Source organism: Nerophis ophidion, linkage group LG06, assembly GCF_033978795.1.
Source record: "Nerophis ophidion isolate RoL-2023_Sa linkage group LG06, RoL_Noph_v1.0, whole genome shotgun sequence".
Taxonomy (NCBI): domain Eukaryota; kingdom Metazoa; phylum Chordata; class Actinopteri; order Syngnathiformes; family Syngnathidae; genus Nerophis; species Nerophis ophidion.
This window is the reverse complement of record NC_084616.1, coordinates 30,881,921-30,899,736: the sequence shown is the minus strand read 5'-3', so window position 1 is coordinate 30,899,736 and position 17,816 is coordinate 30,881,921. Positions and strand designations below refer to the sequence as shown.

The window sequence follows — 17,816 nt, the reverse complement described above, 5'->3', positions numbered from 1 at the left end:
TGTGGCATAGAAAGAGAATGAGTTAAGACCTTTGTTAGATCGGAATCTGGGTTTAACGTGGTTTGTGGAGCTCCCCCTGGTGTTGTGGTTATGGCGGTCATTTACGTTAAGGAAGTAGTTGGACATGTACTTCGGTATCAGGGAGGTGTAGCGGATTTTATAGACTAGGCTCAGTGCAAGTTGTTTTACTCTGTCCTCCACCCTGAGCCAGCCCACTTTGGAGAAGTGGGTTGGATTGAGGTGTGATCTGGGGTGGAGGTCTAAAAGTATCCGGATTAGCTTATTCTGGGATGTTTGGAGTCTAGATTTGAGGGTTTTGGAGGTGCTGGGGTACCAGGAGGTGCAAGCGTAATCGAAGAAGGGTTGAATGAGAGTTCCCGCTAGAATCCTCAAGGTGCTTTTGTTGACCAGAGAGGAGATTCTGTAGAGGAATCTCGTTCTTTGGTTGACCTTTTTGATCACCTTGGTTGCCATTTTATCACAGGAAAGATTAGCCTCTAGAATGGAACCTAGGTAGGTGATCTCATCCTTCCTGGTGATAACAATGTTACCCACTTTTATAGTGAAGTCACTGACCTTCTTAAGTTTGATATGGGACCCAAATAGGATGGATTCCGTTTTACCTAAGTGTATGGATAGCTTGTTGTCAGCGAGCCAGGTGCAAATATTGAGGAGTTCAGCACTGAGCATTTGTTCCACCTGTGACTTGTCCTTGCCGGATACCAGCAGGGCCGAGTCATCCGCAAACAGGAACAATTCACAGTGGCATGCTGATGGCATGTCATTTACGTATATTAGGAACAGTAAAGGTCCTAGTATACTGCCTTGGGGGACTCCACAGCTTACTGAGAGGGGAGGGGACATGGTGCCGTTCACCTCTACCACCTGTTTCCTCCCCTCCAAGTAAGATTGCATCCAGCTTGATGAGGTTTCGTCGAATCCGATTGCTCGGAGCTTATCCAACAGTATAGCGTGGTTAACGGTGTCAAAGGCCTTCTGAAGGTCCAGCATGACCATGCCGCAGTATTTTCCCGCGTCGGTCAGATAGAGAAGGCATGTGTCAGTGGAGTGGTTTGTTCTGAAGCCGGATTGGAATTTGTACATTAGTTTATTAGTAGCAAGGTATCTATCAACCTGTTCATAAACTATTTTCTCCATTACTTTCGAATTATTTTGAATATGCATAGTATATCACATATTTCCAATTTATCATTACAACAATTCCCAAAAAGTGGGAAAAAAGGAAAAAGCAGAGCTTATTTAATTATATCCATTTTCCATTCCATAGCAATTTCCTACACATTTGTTTTTCTTCAATTCAGGTTCTCAATCTGTAACACAAATATAATAAATTAATTAAAAATCAATACAGTTCTCATGATTAAATGGGTAAGTAAATTGTGTTACACATAAATAAGATGAATAAGATTATGTAATTTTCAACAAGGTTCAAGATGCTCATGAATTACAACTATATAATGTTCAGTATGAAAGAGTATACTGGAACTGCATAACATTTCCTTATTGTTATCACATACAGTATTCTACATGTGATAACAGTAAGTGATGGAGGTAATTTCATTAGAAATGCCCACCCCCTCAGTGAAGCTCAAAGGAAATATTTATTATTCAGCAAAATGTTTTGGGAGGCACATGACACAATATGACATATAGCAGGCTGTGAAAACAGGAAATCCTGCATTCAAACTGTCAACACTTGATAGGTCTTTGTGTAGTCTCAAAAGTTTTTTTTTGAAGAAAATGTCCCTAAAAACTGGATTTTGCAAATAGATGTCACTTTGCGATGGTTTACGATAATAGAACGCTGAAATGCCAGAAATCCAAGCTTAAAATATAGTAAAGCAAAAAAATTAACTTTTTTTTTGTTCAAATAAAAGCAAATAACATAAAAATAATCAAGCAGTCAGTGAAAATAATTCAAACCTGTGATAATTTCAGTAGAACATTCGTCACATTTTCAGTAATAGTTTATTTTTGTTGAATGGTTTATAGTTACATTATCAAATACAGACTTTATGTTATTATCCATTGTTAAGATTAGAGATTATTTTCTTCCTTTTTTTTAATTGCAGTTTCTTCACCGTTGGGGGGAAAACCTTTCAAGTGCAGCTACTGTAGTCGCAGCTACAAACAACAAAGCACATTGGATGATCACCTAGAGCGCTGCCACAGTTTTCAAAAGAGCCAGGACCAGCAGGCTGCAGTCAACACGCTGACAGAACAGCACGGTAACATAACACACAAACCCCAAAGAAAAAAAGTCCCTGCATGACTTTTAATGCAAATTTATTCAATGAGCATTTTACCAATTAGCTTGTTTGTGTGTAGGTGGTGAGTTGCTAGATATCGAGCCAATAGCCAAACTTGCACTGGAGCCGTCCAATGAGAAACCACACTTTGTTGATAGATTAGCCGCTAGCATCACCAAACGAAAGAGGTCGACGCCACAAAAGTTTCTTGGTAAGTTTTTTTTTTATCAGCTGTGCGGTCAAAAAAAAACAGTCACTGCCATGCTTTTATTATTGATAAACTTTAAATGAGTAGGGCTGTGTGCGTAACGATATATAGTACAGTGCAATATTCAGAACGCTTCACTTTTTCCACCATTTTGTTATGTTAAAGCCTTATTCCAAAATGGAATACATACATTTTTGTCCTCCAAATTCTGCACACAATAATACCTCATAATGACAATGTGAAAATATTTTTTAAACATTTTGCAACTGTATTAAAATAAAAAAATATATATAAATCACACGTACATAAGTATTCACAGCCTTTTCTTAATACTGCATCTTTGTCAGCAATTACAGCCTTTTTGAATACGATGCCACAAGCTTGGCACACCTATCTTGAGGCAGTTTGCCCATTCCTTTTGCCATTTACTCTTTGTAGCACCTCTTAAGCTCCATCAGGTTGGATGATAACTATTGGTTTTCATACAGGATCTCAGGTGCATCAATGTCAGGATTAAGCAAATGCTAGTTTGTACACACACACACACATATATATATATATATATATATATATATATATATATATATATATATATATATATATATATATATATATATATATATATATATATATATATATCCATCCATCCATCCATCCATCCATTTTCTACCGCTTATTCCCTTTTGGGGTCGCGGGGGTCGCCGGCGCCTATCTCAGCTACAATCGGGCGGAAGGCGGCGTACACCCTGGACAAGTCGCCACCTCATCACAGGGCCAACACAGATAGACAGACAACATTCACACTCACATTCACACACTAGGGCCAATTTAGTGTTGCCAATCAACCTATCCCCAGGTGCATGTCTTTGGAGGTGGGAGGAAGCCGGAGTACCCGGAGGGAACCCACGCATTCACGGGGAGAACATGCAAACTCCACACAGAAAGATCCCGAGCCTGTATTTGAACCCAGGACTGCAGGAACTTTGTATTGTGAGGCAGACGCACTAACCCCTCTCCCACCGTGAAGCCCTATATATATATATATATATATACATATATACTGTATATATATATATATATATATATATATATTTTATTTTATTTTATTTATTTATTTTTTTTTTTTTAATAAAATTGCTAAATAAAAATAAAAAATTCTTGCAAGGCTGTAATGTAACAGAATGTGGGAAAAAGGAATCTCTGTGAATATTTTCTGGATGCAGATTTACAAGTTAGGCAGCACGGAGAAACGGGTTAGCGTATGTGCCTCACAATAAGGAGATCCTGGGTTTCATGCTTGGGGTCTTTCTGTGTGGAGTTTGCATGTTCTCCCCGTGACTGCGTTGGTTCTCTCCAGGTACTCCGGCTTCCTCCCACCTCTAAAGACATGCACCTGGGGATAGGTTGATTGGCAACACTAAATTGACCCTAGTGTGTGAATGTGAGTGTGAAGATTTGTCTATCTATCTGTGTTAGCTTTGCCATGAGCTGGCGACTTGTCCAGGGTGTACTCCGCCCAAGTGCAGCTGGGACAAGCTCCATTGACCCCGCGCCCCCTTAAGGGACGGGCGGTAGAAAATGGATGGACGATGGATGGAATATACAAGTTACAATTATGTTTGATTACAAATGCATGCACAGAAAAATAAAAATCCATGCGCAGATGCAGGGGGGCATGAATTTCAATAGGGAGCAAGTCTCGTCAGAACATCGGCTTAAGCAGTTGGCAAGCGAACATGCCTATTTGTAGTGAACTACCTCGTAGTGTTGCAATTTACCACACTAAAAAAACAAGTATGCCGGATTGAAAGCACGTAAGTGTAAGGCTCCACTTTTCAGAAGGTGCTAGCTCGTTGCTAATTTACATTGGATATGCCATTAACACACCCAAATTTGTTCATTAAAACTACAACTAAAATGCATTACGTTCAAAAAGCTAGTGTATAATAAGTACAATAATTACAGTATACAAATTTAGAAGCTCTGCTTAAGAGATCCAACTTTAATGAAACACAAAGCCTCATGTAGCAGTAAATGCTAAACAGGAAATACAAACTACGAACATAATAAAATGATCACTTACTGTACAGTGTCTGCTCTCACTACTATGATAACTGATAGGATGTTCATGTCTTCTTGTTTAGATTAAGAATTAATCATAATCCACACAAAGGTTTAAAAAGAAAAGTTGCTGCCTGCAGACACTGTTTTCTGTTGTGTGTCCTTGTCTCCATCTGCGGGTATAAATTGAATGACACAGATGAACAACTTCTAGATTTACGTAGTAATTCTCCAATTATCCAGATGAGAGGCATTATTTATAATCTGTAATAGTTTTGATGAGCTGAGACGCAATGCATCAGTAGCAGGACATCGGGGCTAGCTCACAGTACAGCAGCAGGGGGTTAGTTAGCTGTCTGTTATTAATGTGCCGCTAAAAATAATTTGTCAGCGTCAATAACAATATTGCTAATAATTTGTGAGTATTCAGGTTACAATATGTAAATAGAGTATTGTTGGTGATTTTGGGATGATTTTTTAGATGCTGTTTTGAGCGGAACAGAGAGCCGCCATTGACTCCATTGTTTGTGGATTTTTTATTTATTTATTTATGACTTAGAATGCATAAAAAAAGAAAAACATTTCTGTTTTCGTCTTACATAGGGATTGTAAAAGATAGACAGCACATCTCTCTCCAGTTTCTTCATATTTTCACTATGACTGATCTGCTGATATGGTCAGAGTACAGAAGCGTTTCAATCGGGAGTTCATCCAACCCTGATTCTGCGGAAATTGCCAGAGACATTCAGAGTGGAATATTCAAAATAGCCATCTGAAATTGTGGCATTTTGTGATGTTTAGACAGTATTTTTACATAATTTGCAGATTGTAAATACAATTGGATATGATGTATTTGATACGATGAATCACAAGTGAGCATATAAAGTCAACTTGTTTTTCCACTCTGCTGGTACTTTAAAGACAATACATGCCCCATAGCCAATTATGCAAATTGTATGATGACATCATTTGTACCACTTTCTACTAATAGACTGCCAATCTCATTCTTCTACATTTAAGAATGAGTAGCAAGCATACTTCAACATAGCTCATAAAGCAAAATTTAACATTGCAAAAGGTCCAACACTCCCAACACAAAAAGGAAAACCAATTGGAAGCCCACGTGAGCACTTTGATGTTGGAGATAAGGAAAAAGTCTGTAGGGAAGATCTCTCAAACAGAACCGAATCCGAAATGGTGGATCAGCCGCAAAGTTGCGCTCCTGGACATGTTTATTGTACGTATATATATGTATATATCGCTAAGTGAATGGCCACTGTTGTCTTTCTCCCAGCTGACAAGTACAGCCATCTTGACCTTCCTGAAGCACCTTATGACTTGTCCTCTGGTTCAGAGAGGGACGGGGAGCAGCTGACCCCCCAGCCAGCTAATGAGTGCATTGGAACGGGCAAGAAACAACTGCAAGACTCCAGGAGGAAACTGTCTCAAATCCATCCTGCCTTTTTGTCTGAGCTGCGCACCGTTATGAGCTCTATCCAAAGCAATGTGCCTCCTCCTGGAGCCTCGAGCGGACTCACAATGGAGTCTCTGGTACTATCGGGTCAAGATACAGGTGAAAGGTGCGATGGTCAGCCCTTAGCCCACAGCCACACCACCTCACCCAACGAATGTCCCGACTCTACAGACACAGAGAGCACAGCTGAAGAGCACAACACAAGGGCTGCAGCACACACAAGTACCTCCAACAACAACCAGCACCTCCACTACCAAACCTTAGGACTGCCCCACAGCCTTCCCACCTCCAGCCCCAGCCAGGCCAAAGAAATGGACTCAGAGTGGGACAGGGGGTGCCCCGCACCCATCACTCCAATGAAGAGGAGTGCTGGCTCTCCATTCACCTCCAGGGAGACAGTGCAGGTTCTGCACAGAGACGGCCAGCGCCTACGCTCTTTCCACTGCCGCCACTGCCACATCCTCTTCCTGGATCACGTCATGTTCACCATTCACATGGGCTGTCATGGCTTCCACCAACCATTTGAGTGCAACATCTGTGGCCACCGCAGCCAGGACCGTTATGAGTTCTCCTCGCACATCAGCAGAGGAGAGCACCAGGTGGCCTGAGGTGAGCGGGTAGGGGCGAAATGAATGGATGTGACTATTTTACTCAGAACGTCGCAGGCTCATGTTCTTTCTGCACCAGATCCTATTTTCAATCTCCAGTGTACAAATTCGAATTTGAGGTTTTATTCTGGCGTTACTTCACTAGAAAAGAGAGCGGAATTAAAAAATTCATGACAGCAAATTATATACTACGATTGGTTGCTATCTCTTACTAAATAATCTGGCAAAATGTGATTTTGCTTTAAAAAGTGCCTTCTTGGAGGATTTCCTCAAAAGTTAAAAAAAAAAAAATGCAGGAAAAAAGGTTGACTAGCCATCTTTTCCTACAATTTAAGTTGTTTCATGAAACGGTGGTGTGCACAGGCAGTGAAGAAAGCACCGTGTTTGCATTTTAAAGAATTGTATCAGGATGCACTATTGAAACTGTGAGGCGGTCCTCCTCTACGAGTTGGTAGAAGACACCAGAGGAGGCAGGGCAGTTTGGAAAAGTTCAAGAAAACACCTTTTCGAAACCTAAGCTAACTTCAGGTATGTTTAAAGTAAGGCTGTTAAGTTAACGCATGTGATTATTCACAAAAAGTTAGCGCATTAATCATGTAGAAATTCAGATTAATCACGCAATTAATTGTGCTGCACATGCACTTGACCTCAACCATGGATGGTTACCTGGGTTGTCACACGGTCAGTGATCAAGCCATTGCATACACCTGTGTAGGATGAGTGAGGAGACTACGACTGGTGCGTTCACTGGCACATTTTGCTTGAAATTACATCCTGACTGGACTTTAGATAAAACTGTTAACAAGTTTTAGGCAGATAAATAACACTCATTCAAGTAAAACATTTTAAAAAAAAATTATATGACATTCTGACAATGAAATTGCATTTGTGTCAAAATGTTGGGATCTTTTTTAAAGTTACTTTTAATTATACTATAGTTCGGTTGGTAGAGCGGCCGTGCCAGCAACTTGAGGGTTGCAGGTTCAATCCCCACTTCCGCCATCCTAGTCACTGCTGTTGTGTCCTTGGGCAAGACACTTTACCCACCTGCTCCCAGTGCCACCCACACTGGTTTAAATGTAAAAATTAGATTTTGGGTTTCACTATGTAAAGCGCTTTGAGTCACTGGAGAAAAAGCGCTATATAAATATAATTCACTTCATTATGGTAATTAATCAAAGTTAGGGCTGTCAAAAATAATGACTTACTCATGTGATTAATCACAAAGAATTATTGCATTAATCATGTATATACACACATTACTCACACAATTTTGACCCTAAACGCTCCTTTACCTTAACTGTGTATGGTTACCTGACTAAACTTTGGATAAAAGTGTTACCAAGTTATGAATAAATAAATATAAAGTAAAACATTTAAAATATGTTTATGCCATTCTGTCAATGAAATTGTATTAGTGTCCAAATATAAGTTAATTTAAATTATACAAGAAAGTACTTTACAGCGATTAATCAAAATTCAAAAGTGTGATTGAAAAATTAATGGTTCAACAGCACTAGTTTAGAGGTGACATTAATTTAGATTTAGTTCCTGTAGAGAGTGAACAAAAGTCTTGGGTGAGGCCTGCACTGTAGCATATTCTCTGAGGGGAGGTTCACTGTGCCACACTTAAAAACAGCACTTATGAGATTTGTTTGGTGATGCAAGATGGTGTCAGGTAGGCTTTATATGCACTGAGAAATGTGTGCCTCTCTAACGGATACAAACTGAAAAGGACTGCCTTAAATATCTTGTTTACAGGATGTGAAATCAGAAAAAAAGACTATTTGCTGCCTGACCCAGGTACACAATGGGAATTTTGTGATGATAGAGTAGCTTCCCTCTTGCATTAAATGCAGGGGTCAAAAAAAGAATTGTGGCTTTTACAGTGAATACTGGTGCAGTTTAGACCATGAGCCATGAGGTGTACAAGAAAAACCCTGACCCAGATGGCCCGGGGTTGTGTTTACCTTTACAGTAGATCATCTGCTTATATATATAAAATCATTGCCGAAGCACTTGATGGCTTTTACTTTGTTGTGATTGTTCTCCTGCACTGAAACTACTGCTGAATACTCTCAATGATCGTAGATTTAATTTATATACAGCCTTTCTCAGATTCCCTCAGCGTTGCGCTCGTTGTCGCACTCAAGTTGCTGCACTAACTGAGAATTAGAATTGTATTTCTACTTATGTTTTAGCCTCGGCATATAAAACTGAAACTAAATAGAACTTAATTGCAATGAAGGTAATTGTTCAGCAGACAAGTCGGTTGGTAAATATTTAATGTTGCTTGTTTCAGCCTTGGTGTATTTATTAATCAGCTATATTCCAAATGGTATCCAGCATATTCCTCAAGTTCACAAGATATGTTACCTCCTGCTCCTTTCTATCACCCAAATACCTTATTGCTACAGTACAGTGACTTTTCTGTTATTGTTGATTTTGGGAACACGAATGAGACCAAACTAAGTATTCTCAATTTGTTATTGTGGGTTTGCTGCTTTAATAGTTGACCTTCCTTTCATTGCAGAATGTTCTTGAGGTGGTTTGACAAAAACAAAAAAAAATGAAGAAATAAAACTGCACTTGTTGGTTTGTGACATACAAAGAGAAAATTGTGTGAATGGGAACACAGCATGTGTACTTGTCACCATTCTGCTTCTACCTGAATTGTGAAACTATTTTTCAAAATGTGAAGTGAAATATGAGGCATGGGTCTCCTTGTGTGATCTTTTATTTTTGTGAGTGACGTGACATGACAAAACACTTTTACCTCAGAGTTCAACATGTTTAACTGCCTCATTATTTCAAAAAAAGTCCTGTTGCTTTCCAAGATGTTTCTGCACTTACAAATGCGTTGCCCTCGCTATTCTGGAAATTTTTACTGTTAATAAAGTTAAGTTAATTGTTAAGGTGTCCATTCCTTTCATCATGGCATTATACTTACCGGTAATTGCGTTCAAATATTCAGAAAAATAAAAAATGAAATAGTGGTTTTCTCAGTGTGACAAATCTAAAAAATACATTAGAGGAAAGTATTTACATTTGGGTATTTGCACATATGAACATAATTATGCTAAAATATTTTTTATATTCATGGTTTGTAATTGAATAGCAAAATTAATAATATAATACCTACATTTATGCAGATATATCTACCCTTATATATTTACCCTTATATATTTTAATGAATACAATCATATACATTACAATGTCATCTTTTTTGTATGATTATTTTTTAAATACAATAAATATATTTCATGACTTTATGACACTTAAAAAAAAAATACATATATTTAGATTTTTTATTATTTGAGACTGCAATAGTTTTCAAGATTATTGTATTTTTTAAAAGGAAAACAACCTTTATTCATGGTGAATAGTTGAATTTGTTTAAATACAAGACATACTGTGTTTTTCAATTACTCAGAGCCACTCTATAAATGTCTCTTTAAACAGTGAACTTGACATTGCCGTTCTACTTTACCCACATGTTGTTATTGTGCTTTTGCAATTCTAAAAAAAACGTGCTATGTTAGGTAAGATTTTAGCATAATTCAATTACTCACCATGAAACAAGTTAGGTTACTTTATATTACCCAAGTTGTTACCCCCCATTTTGACCATATCTCCCCAAACTTTTCTCAATCAAAATCAAAAAATGATCACTCTGCCAAAATGTATTTATCTTTTTCAAAATGTATCAATTGTAATTCCTGTAGATTTTTTCCAAAAACTTGAATCTTTAGTTCTAGATTTTGTGTGGGGATGTAAAAAACGCAGAATATCCAAAAAGCACTTATTTAGATCTACAGAGGAAGGGGGACTGGGTCTTCCAATGTTCAAAAATTATTATTGGGCATCAAATCTGAACGCATTGACCTATTGGAAGATGGGGTCCCCAAATAATGAATCTCTTAATTCTGCTCCCTTATGGCTGAAATTGGAACTGCAGTCATTAGTGAAACCCTATACATCATTGCTATCGCTACTTTTTACTAAACCAGTCTCTTCAATTAAATCAATAAGTCATAGTGTTGTAGTACGAAATTCTATCAAAATTCTTTCTCAAATTAAAAAACAATTGAATATTTCCAATGTAACTATGTATTCACCAATATATCAAAATCATGCATTTATTCCATTGATAACAGATAAAACATTTTTTGACTGGTACTCAAATGGAATTAAATGCATAAAAGACATTTATGTCGAGGACAGTCTTGTGTCATTTGAGCAATTGCGAATCAAATTTAATTTGTCCCAATTCAGTTGGTTTTGCTATTTGCAGGTAAAAACATTTATTAAAGAAAACATTTCAAAGTCTCAGCTGATAAATAGTTCTTTTAGAACTATTAAATTTACCACCCACAAGTAAAAAGTTTATTGCTAAATTTGTCAGCTGCTTCATTATGCCCATGACATCAGCAGACAGTGTTAAAAGAGCATGGGAACAGGAACTAAGAACAACAATACCCAATCAGCAATGGGAACAGACACTCTCTCAAATTCACAAGTGCTCAATTAACAGCAGACATAGGCTCATACAGTTTAAAGTGATTCATCATTTTTACTATTCTAAAGTTTTATTACACAAATTTTATCCTGATACATCTCAACTTTGTGATAAATGTAAATCTGCTGAAGGATCATTGTCTCACTCGTTTTGGGGATGTCCAATTATTCAATCATTTTGGTCCAGCATTTTCTTTTTTTACTCGGGGGTATATCAGAGAAAAATTGTCCCTGATAGGGATATGATCTTATTTGGGTAGTCTTCAGAAACACAAAAGCTTCCAAAACATATTAGAACTGTGTTGCTGCTTGGGACGGTTTTGGCCAAAAGACTCATTCTCAGAGACTGGAATACACTATCTGCACCCAACTTCAGGAACTGGTTAAATGAACTTGTGTAAGTAATGACTCTTGAAAAAATAAGATTTATAAACTCTACAAATATGAATAAATTGGAATTAACCTGGAAACCTTTACTGACATATATTGAAGCATAACTTATAGACATTTAAAGAAAAACTAAACTGCCATCTTTTTGTAGTTGTATTCCTTTTTTATTTTTTATTTTTATTGTTATTATCTTTTGTACTGATTCAACACTACACTTGTTTTTCTCGTGTCACTTCTGATATGGTTTTGTCATGGTTTACTTGCTATTTTGTTCAGTTTTTTTTGTGATTATTGTTTTGTATTGATCAAGCCCTGTAACTTTTCCTTTTTTTTCCCTCTAAGTGTGTACGGTGGACAGGCCCTCGGGAGGTGATCTTGTGAACACTTCCTGAGGATCCTTGATGCCGAGGTATGTTCATCCATTTTGCTGTGATCTGGATAGCCTGCTGATCGTGAGCCGCAGCGGGATGGATGGATATATGTATATATATATGTATGTATATATATATATATGTGTGTGTGTATGTATATATATATACAATATTTGGGTATATTTTCTAATAATGTCTGTACTGTAAACCTTGAGTTGTTAAAGTTCATCTGCACCTCTTTCCTCAAGTGTGTATGTGTGTGTGTATGAGTGGATGTGACTGTTTGTCATTTTAACTGTAAAATCTAAAAAAATATATTTGCACAAAAATCAAAACATGTTCATTAGTAAATTTACATCCCATCCATCCATCCATCCAGCCATCCATTCATCCATTTTCTTATCGCTTGTCCCCCTCGGGTCGCGGAGGTGGCTGGAACCTATTCCAGCAGCATTTGGGCAGAAGTACACTACACCTTGGACACCCTATACAAAATAAGATATTTTATAAAAGCAATATCTAAAATTTCAAATACATATTTCTTTACCTTTATCATTTATTTTGTGTTCCTCTTTACAGTGGCCGTTAAACTTTACCCATATGTTGTTATAGCGCTTTTGCAATTCTAAAAAAACTTGCTATGTTAGGTAAGATTTTAGGATAATTCAATTACTCACCATGAAACAAGTGAGGTTACTTATATTACCCAAAGATAAACTTGTTTTGCAGCCTTTAAGATGTGGACATCTAATAAACATACAGGAAAAAGTAAAATAGAAACGCTTTACAAAGACTTACCACATACTGTATCAGCAATAAAAACATTTGGTGAGACTCTAAATTGTAAATGTACTCAAAGTTCCCATAAAAATGATATATAAAATCCCAATCAGATTAAGTTTGGGACAAGCCAGAATAAAATATCCTGAATAAAATAATAAATTACACAAAAGCAAATATGGGCAAAAAAGTACTATACAGCTTGTTTAGTTGTTTAATGTCAGCTGGGTAAAACTGCATCCGGAGCGTTTTGTTCTGCCTCTTGGGACTAAAAACCTCCATCCACAGGGGAGAAACTCTGAACATGGGTGTGTAAGTAGTGAGACACATCAGTTGAAATGGAGGAAGCTATCCAACCTGTATGAAGTTGTTACCCCTACTTACTAGACCAGGGGTTGGGAACCTTTTTGGCTGAGAGAGACATATAAGCCAAATATTTTAAATAGTATTTCTGTGAGAGCCATACAACTTTTTTTTTATTACTTTTTTTTAACACCGAATACAACTATATGCGTGCATTTTTAAGAAAGACCAACATTTTTAGAGTATAATAAGGCTCTTATTCTTTTTAATAACGTTATTCTGAGGCTAGCCAAAAATAAATAAAATACTTCTTACCATTAATGCGACTTCTTGAACAGGTGCGGTAGGAACCGGATGGATGGATGAAAATGCATGAGAATGTTTTATATTTTGAACTTTATTTTTGATACTGTGATTACCAGCGGATTTATTCATTACTTATCGTGTTAAGCAATGTCAGCTAAAATTTATCTGAGAGCCAGGTGCAGTCATCAAAACAGCCACATTTGGCTCCAGAGCCATAGGTTCCCTACCCCTGTACTAGACCATATCTCCCCAAACTTTTCTCAATCAAAATCAAAACATGATCATTAGTAAATATACTGTACATCCCATCCATCCATCCATTCATCTATTTTCTTATCGCTTGTCCCCCTCGGGTCGCGGAGGTGGCCGGAACCTATCCCAGCTGCATTTGGGCAGAAGTACACAACACCTTGTACACCCTATACAAAATAAGATATTTTATTAAAACAATATCTAAAATGTCAAATACATATTTCTGTGCCTCTATCATTTATTTTGTGTTCCTCTTTACAGCGGCCGTTAAACTTTACCCATATGTTGTTATTGTGGTTTTGCAATTCTAAAAAAACTTGCTATGTTAGGTAAGATTTTAGCATATTTCAAATACTCACCATTACGGTAATCAATTTAGGTTAATGTTTGTATTACCCAGAGATAAACTTGTTTTGCAGCCATCAAGATGAGGACATCCAATAAACATACAGGAAAAAGTAAAATACACATACTTTACAAAAACTTACCACAAGTTGTATCAGCGATACAAACATTTGCTAAAACTCTAAATTATAAATCTACTCAAAGTTCCCATAATAAGGATATAATATAAAATCCCAATCCCTCTTTACAGTGGCCGTTAAACTTTACCCATATGATGTTATTGTGGTTTAGCAATTCCCCCCAAAAACTTGCTGTGTTAGGTAAGATTTTAGCATGATTCAATTACAGTACACCTTGGACACCCTATACAAAATAAGATATTTTATAAAAGCAATATTTAAAATGTGAAATACATATTTCTGTACCTTTATCATTCATCTGTGTTCCTCTTTACAGCGGCCGTTAAACTTTACTCTAATGTTGTTATTGTTGCTTTGCAATTCCAAAAAAAACTTGCTTTGTTAGGTAAGATTTTAGCATAATTAAATTACTCACCATTAATGAAATTAGTTTACTTTATATTACCCAAAGATAAACTTGTTTTGCAGCCATCAAGGTGAGGACATCCAATAAACATACAGAAAAAAGTAAAATAGACATACTTTACAAAGACTTACCACATACTGTATCAACAATACAACAATTTGGTAAGACTCTAAATTATAAATGCATTCAAAGTTCCCATAATAAGGATAGAATATAAAATCCCAATCCCTCTTTACAGCGGCCGTTAAACTTTACCCATGTGATGTTATTGTGGTTTTGCAATTCTAAAAAAAAAAATGCTACTTTAGTTAAGATTTTAGCATAATTCAATTACAGTACGTACAATTACAGTACCTTGGACATTCTATACAAAATCAGATGTTTTATAAAAGCAATATCTAAAATGTAAAATACATATATCGGTGCCTTTTATCATTTATTTTGTGTTTCTCTTTACAGTGGCCTTACGGTACTCAACCCAATGTCACGTGATCCTTTGTGGGCGTGCCCTCAAGTGAGCTAACGCCAACCTTATGTTTGCTTAGCTAGCTCGAAACACGACACAGAAGTAAAAGAAAACAACAAAACACTACGTACCTAAGCAGGTAGGTTATAAGAATAAGCAAGTAGAATATTTCCAATACCTTCTTCCTGTACAACTTTAAATTCCTCGTTTTTCTCCCACCATTAGGTTGGCATTGTCAGTTTGACCACTAGATGTCAGTCGAACAATGACGTGTACAAAGCTGCTTGTGTGCAGTTAATCAATGACTTCACAGCTGAGGTTGTTTTCTCATCCACTTTATAAATGCTTATATATCAGTAATACATGACGATAAATGGTTTCGAAAAGCTCTTATATTGAATTTTATTAGAGTCTAGAGGTGTTTTGAATGTCGTGGCCATTGAGTGTTATTATCACCCTTTCTAACCACAGGGAATGGCATCTGCTTCCATGACAAATGTGACTAATATGAAGAATAAATGTGACCAAGAGGCTCTAAATAAAAGGTATGAATATAAATAAGGAAGCACACATTCCCAACACCTGGTGTTTTGTCCATCTGACAGTCTCACAGATCTCCATTTCTATATCATGTGATAGTTGCCTTTATATAAACAAAGACGAACAATATAATTTTTGTGCCTACCTAATATTTGTGTGGTGGTTCACCAACATATTTCATAAAGGTGTATTGCTACAAAGGTATGACAGTTGTGTTTATTTCAGCAAATTCTGGCAGCACGTTGGAAAAGTGGTTGTTGTTCATGGTTCAGTGACGTGGTGAACTAAAGACCAGGTTTACCATGAATTGATTAACGTTGACCCCGACTTAAACAAGAAGAAAAACTTTTTCGGGTGTTACTATTTAGTGGTCAATTGTACGCAATATGTACTGTACTGTGCGATCTACTAGTAAAAGTTTCAATGAATCAATCAGGTGAGCCATGGATACTTTTGGAATTTTTTCTTCTTCTTTTTTTACTTAAATTCATATGTGCAGCTCTAATCACTGTTAATTTAGGCTGCATATTAGAGTAACAGGAAAAAGAAGGGATGGATTGATTGATTGAAACTTGTATTAGTATATTGCACAGTTCAGTATATTATTCCGTACAATTGACCACTAAATTGGTAACACCCGAATAAGTTTTTCAACTTTTTTAAGTCGGGGTCCACGTAAATCAATTCATGGGAGTTATACACTTTCATAAAAACATTATCATAATGATATTATGATATGATAAATGGGTCCAAAAAGTATTTGATAAAGTTGACATTAAATACTTTTTAGGACCATTTGCTTTTAACAAAATAAATCAAGTATTGTGATTGTGTCTTACCTTTCTGTAATTTGTATCTGAAGCAGCAATAGCTATCCTCCATGAAAAACGTACTTTGTATGATCACATTCATTTTGTCTAAAAGTCCAGTTTAGAGAACTATTTAATCTTGGATACAGTATATAATCCTCCATATTGGCAGACACATTAATTTAATTTAATTTATTCCAAGCAATAAAATAAAACAATATTTTTTGCGTCTGACAAAAAAACGTCCACAAACGCTGGCTTACTCTAATAAAAATGCCATGTTTGTTATACATACAGTTTTTTTTTTTGTTTTTTTTTTGAAAGGCTGGCTTCCGCTAGAGCAGGGGTCGGCGACCTAAAATGTTGAAAGAGCCACATTGGACCATTGGAGCCGCAAAAAAATAAAAGCCATATTACATACAGATAGTGTCATGAGATATAAATTGAATTAAGAGGGCTTAAAGGAAACCAAATGAGCTCAAATATAGCTACAAATGAGGCATAATGATGCAATATGTACATATAGCTAGCAAAAAATGGCATGTTAGCATCGATTAGCTTGCAGTCATGCTGTGACCAAATATGTCTGATTAGCACCCACACAAGTCACTTACGTCCACAAAACTCACCTTTGTGCATTCATGCACAACGTTAAAAGTTTGGTGGACAAAATGGGACGGAAAAAGAAGTGGCATAAAACACGTCTTAAAAAGTTGGAGAAAGTTATACATGTAAACAAACTGCGGTGAGTTAAAGGACCGCCAATATTAGTAGGACAAAACGACAGAAACGATATTAAAACAACAGAAGTATTTTTTATATTTCTTTCCTCATCTTTTTCCATTTTTCATACATTTTTGAAAAAGCTCCAGAGAGCCACTAGGGCGGCGCTAAAGACCTAGAGCCGCAGGTTGCCGACCCCCGCGCTAGAGAGACATATGTGTCTACTAGCTAGAGCGCCCCCACTTCTCCCAGTGTGGCAAGTCAGAGTACTGCTGAGGCACTGAACTGCCAGTTGTCAGGTTCAAACACTGGCGACATCTATTAATCAGACAAGAACCAAGGAACCAAGCAGACACAGAGTTAAATAGAGCTCATGAGGAGACACGTGTTTTGGGCTGTACTCTAGTTACAGATCCGAAACAACGTTCTAAAGAACAGCCCGCGTGCCTCCTGTATTTATTAAGGAAATCCCTATTACATCATTGTGACTGAGGGAAAGGGGGGAGTGGACTCGACACAAGATATGATAATACAAAAATGCAAATATGTTGACACTAGGTGCTATCGCCCAGTCTGTTCTTGTGCTGATCCCAGAACAGAATGTTTGGCCTTGGCAGTCAGCATGCGGAATCTGGACAGAACACTCATAGGAAAGAAAGGCAAGCAATCTCTCAGATTGCTAGTTCTGCACAAATACAGAAAAACCGCTTCAGCACAAATTGACAATACTTTATAGTAACGGCCCTTAAGCATATAGTTATGATGATAATATATACATAATTATTCTAACAATTCCCTCCTGTTTATCACATAACTTCCCCAGACTCTTCTTATCCCCAATACCTT

General features: G+C 37.0%; 1 protein-coding gene across 1 annotated transcript in view; it reads left to right on the top strand.

Moving 5' to 3' along the window:
- The window catches only part of ikzf4 (IKAROS family zinc finger 4), an 84,076-nt gene that overhangs the window by 34,078 nt on the left and 32,182 nt on the right, over positions 1–17,816 (top strand). The window contains exons 6-12 of the mRNA XM_061903354.1: positions 2,094–2,249; positions 2,350–2,481; positions 5,834–6,622; positions 11,872–11,938; positions 14,892–15,037; positions 15,124–15,216; positions 15,370–15,443. Of these exons, the coding sequence (XP_061759338.1) occupies positions 2,094–2,249; positions 2,350–2,481; positions 5,834–6,621 (1,076 nt within the window). The 3' untranslated portion in view covers position 6,622; positions 11,872–11,938; positions 14,892–15,037; positions 15,124–15,216; positions 15,370–15,443. The remainder of the gene's footprint in view (positions 1–2,093; positions 2,250–2,349; positions 2,482–5,833; positions 6,623–11,871; positions 11,939–14,891; positions 15,038–15,123; positions 15,217–15,369; positions 15,444–17,816) is intronic.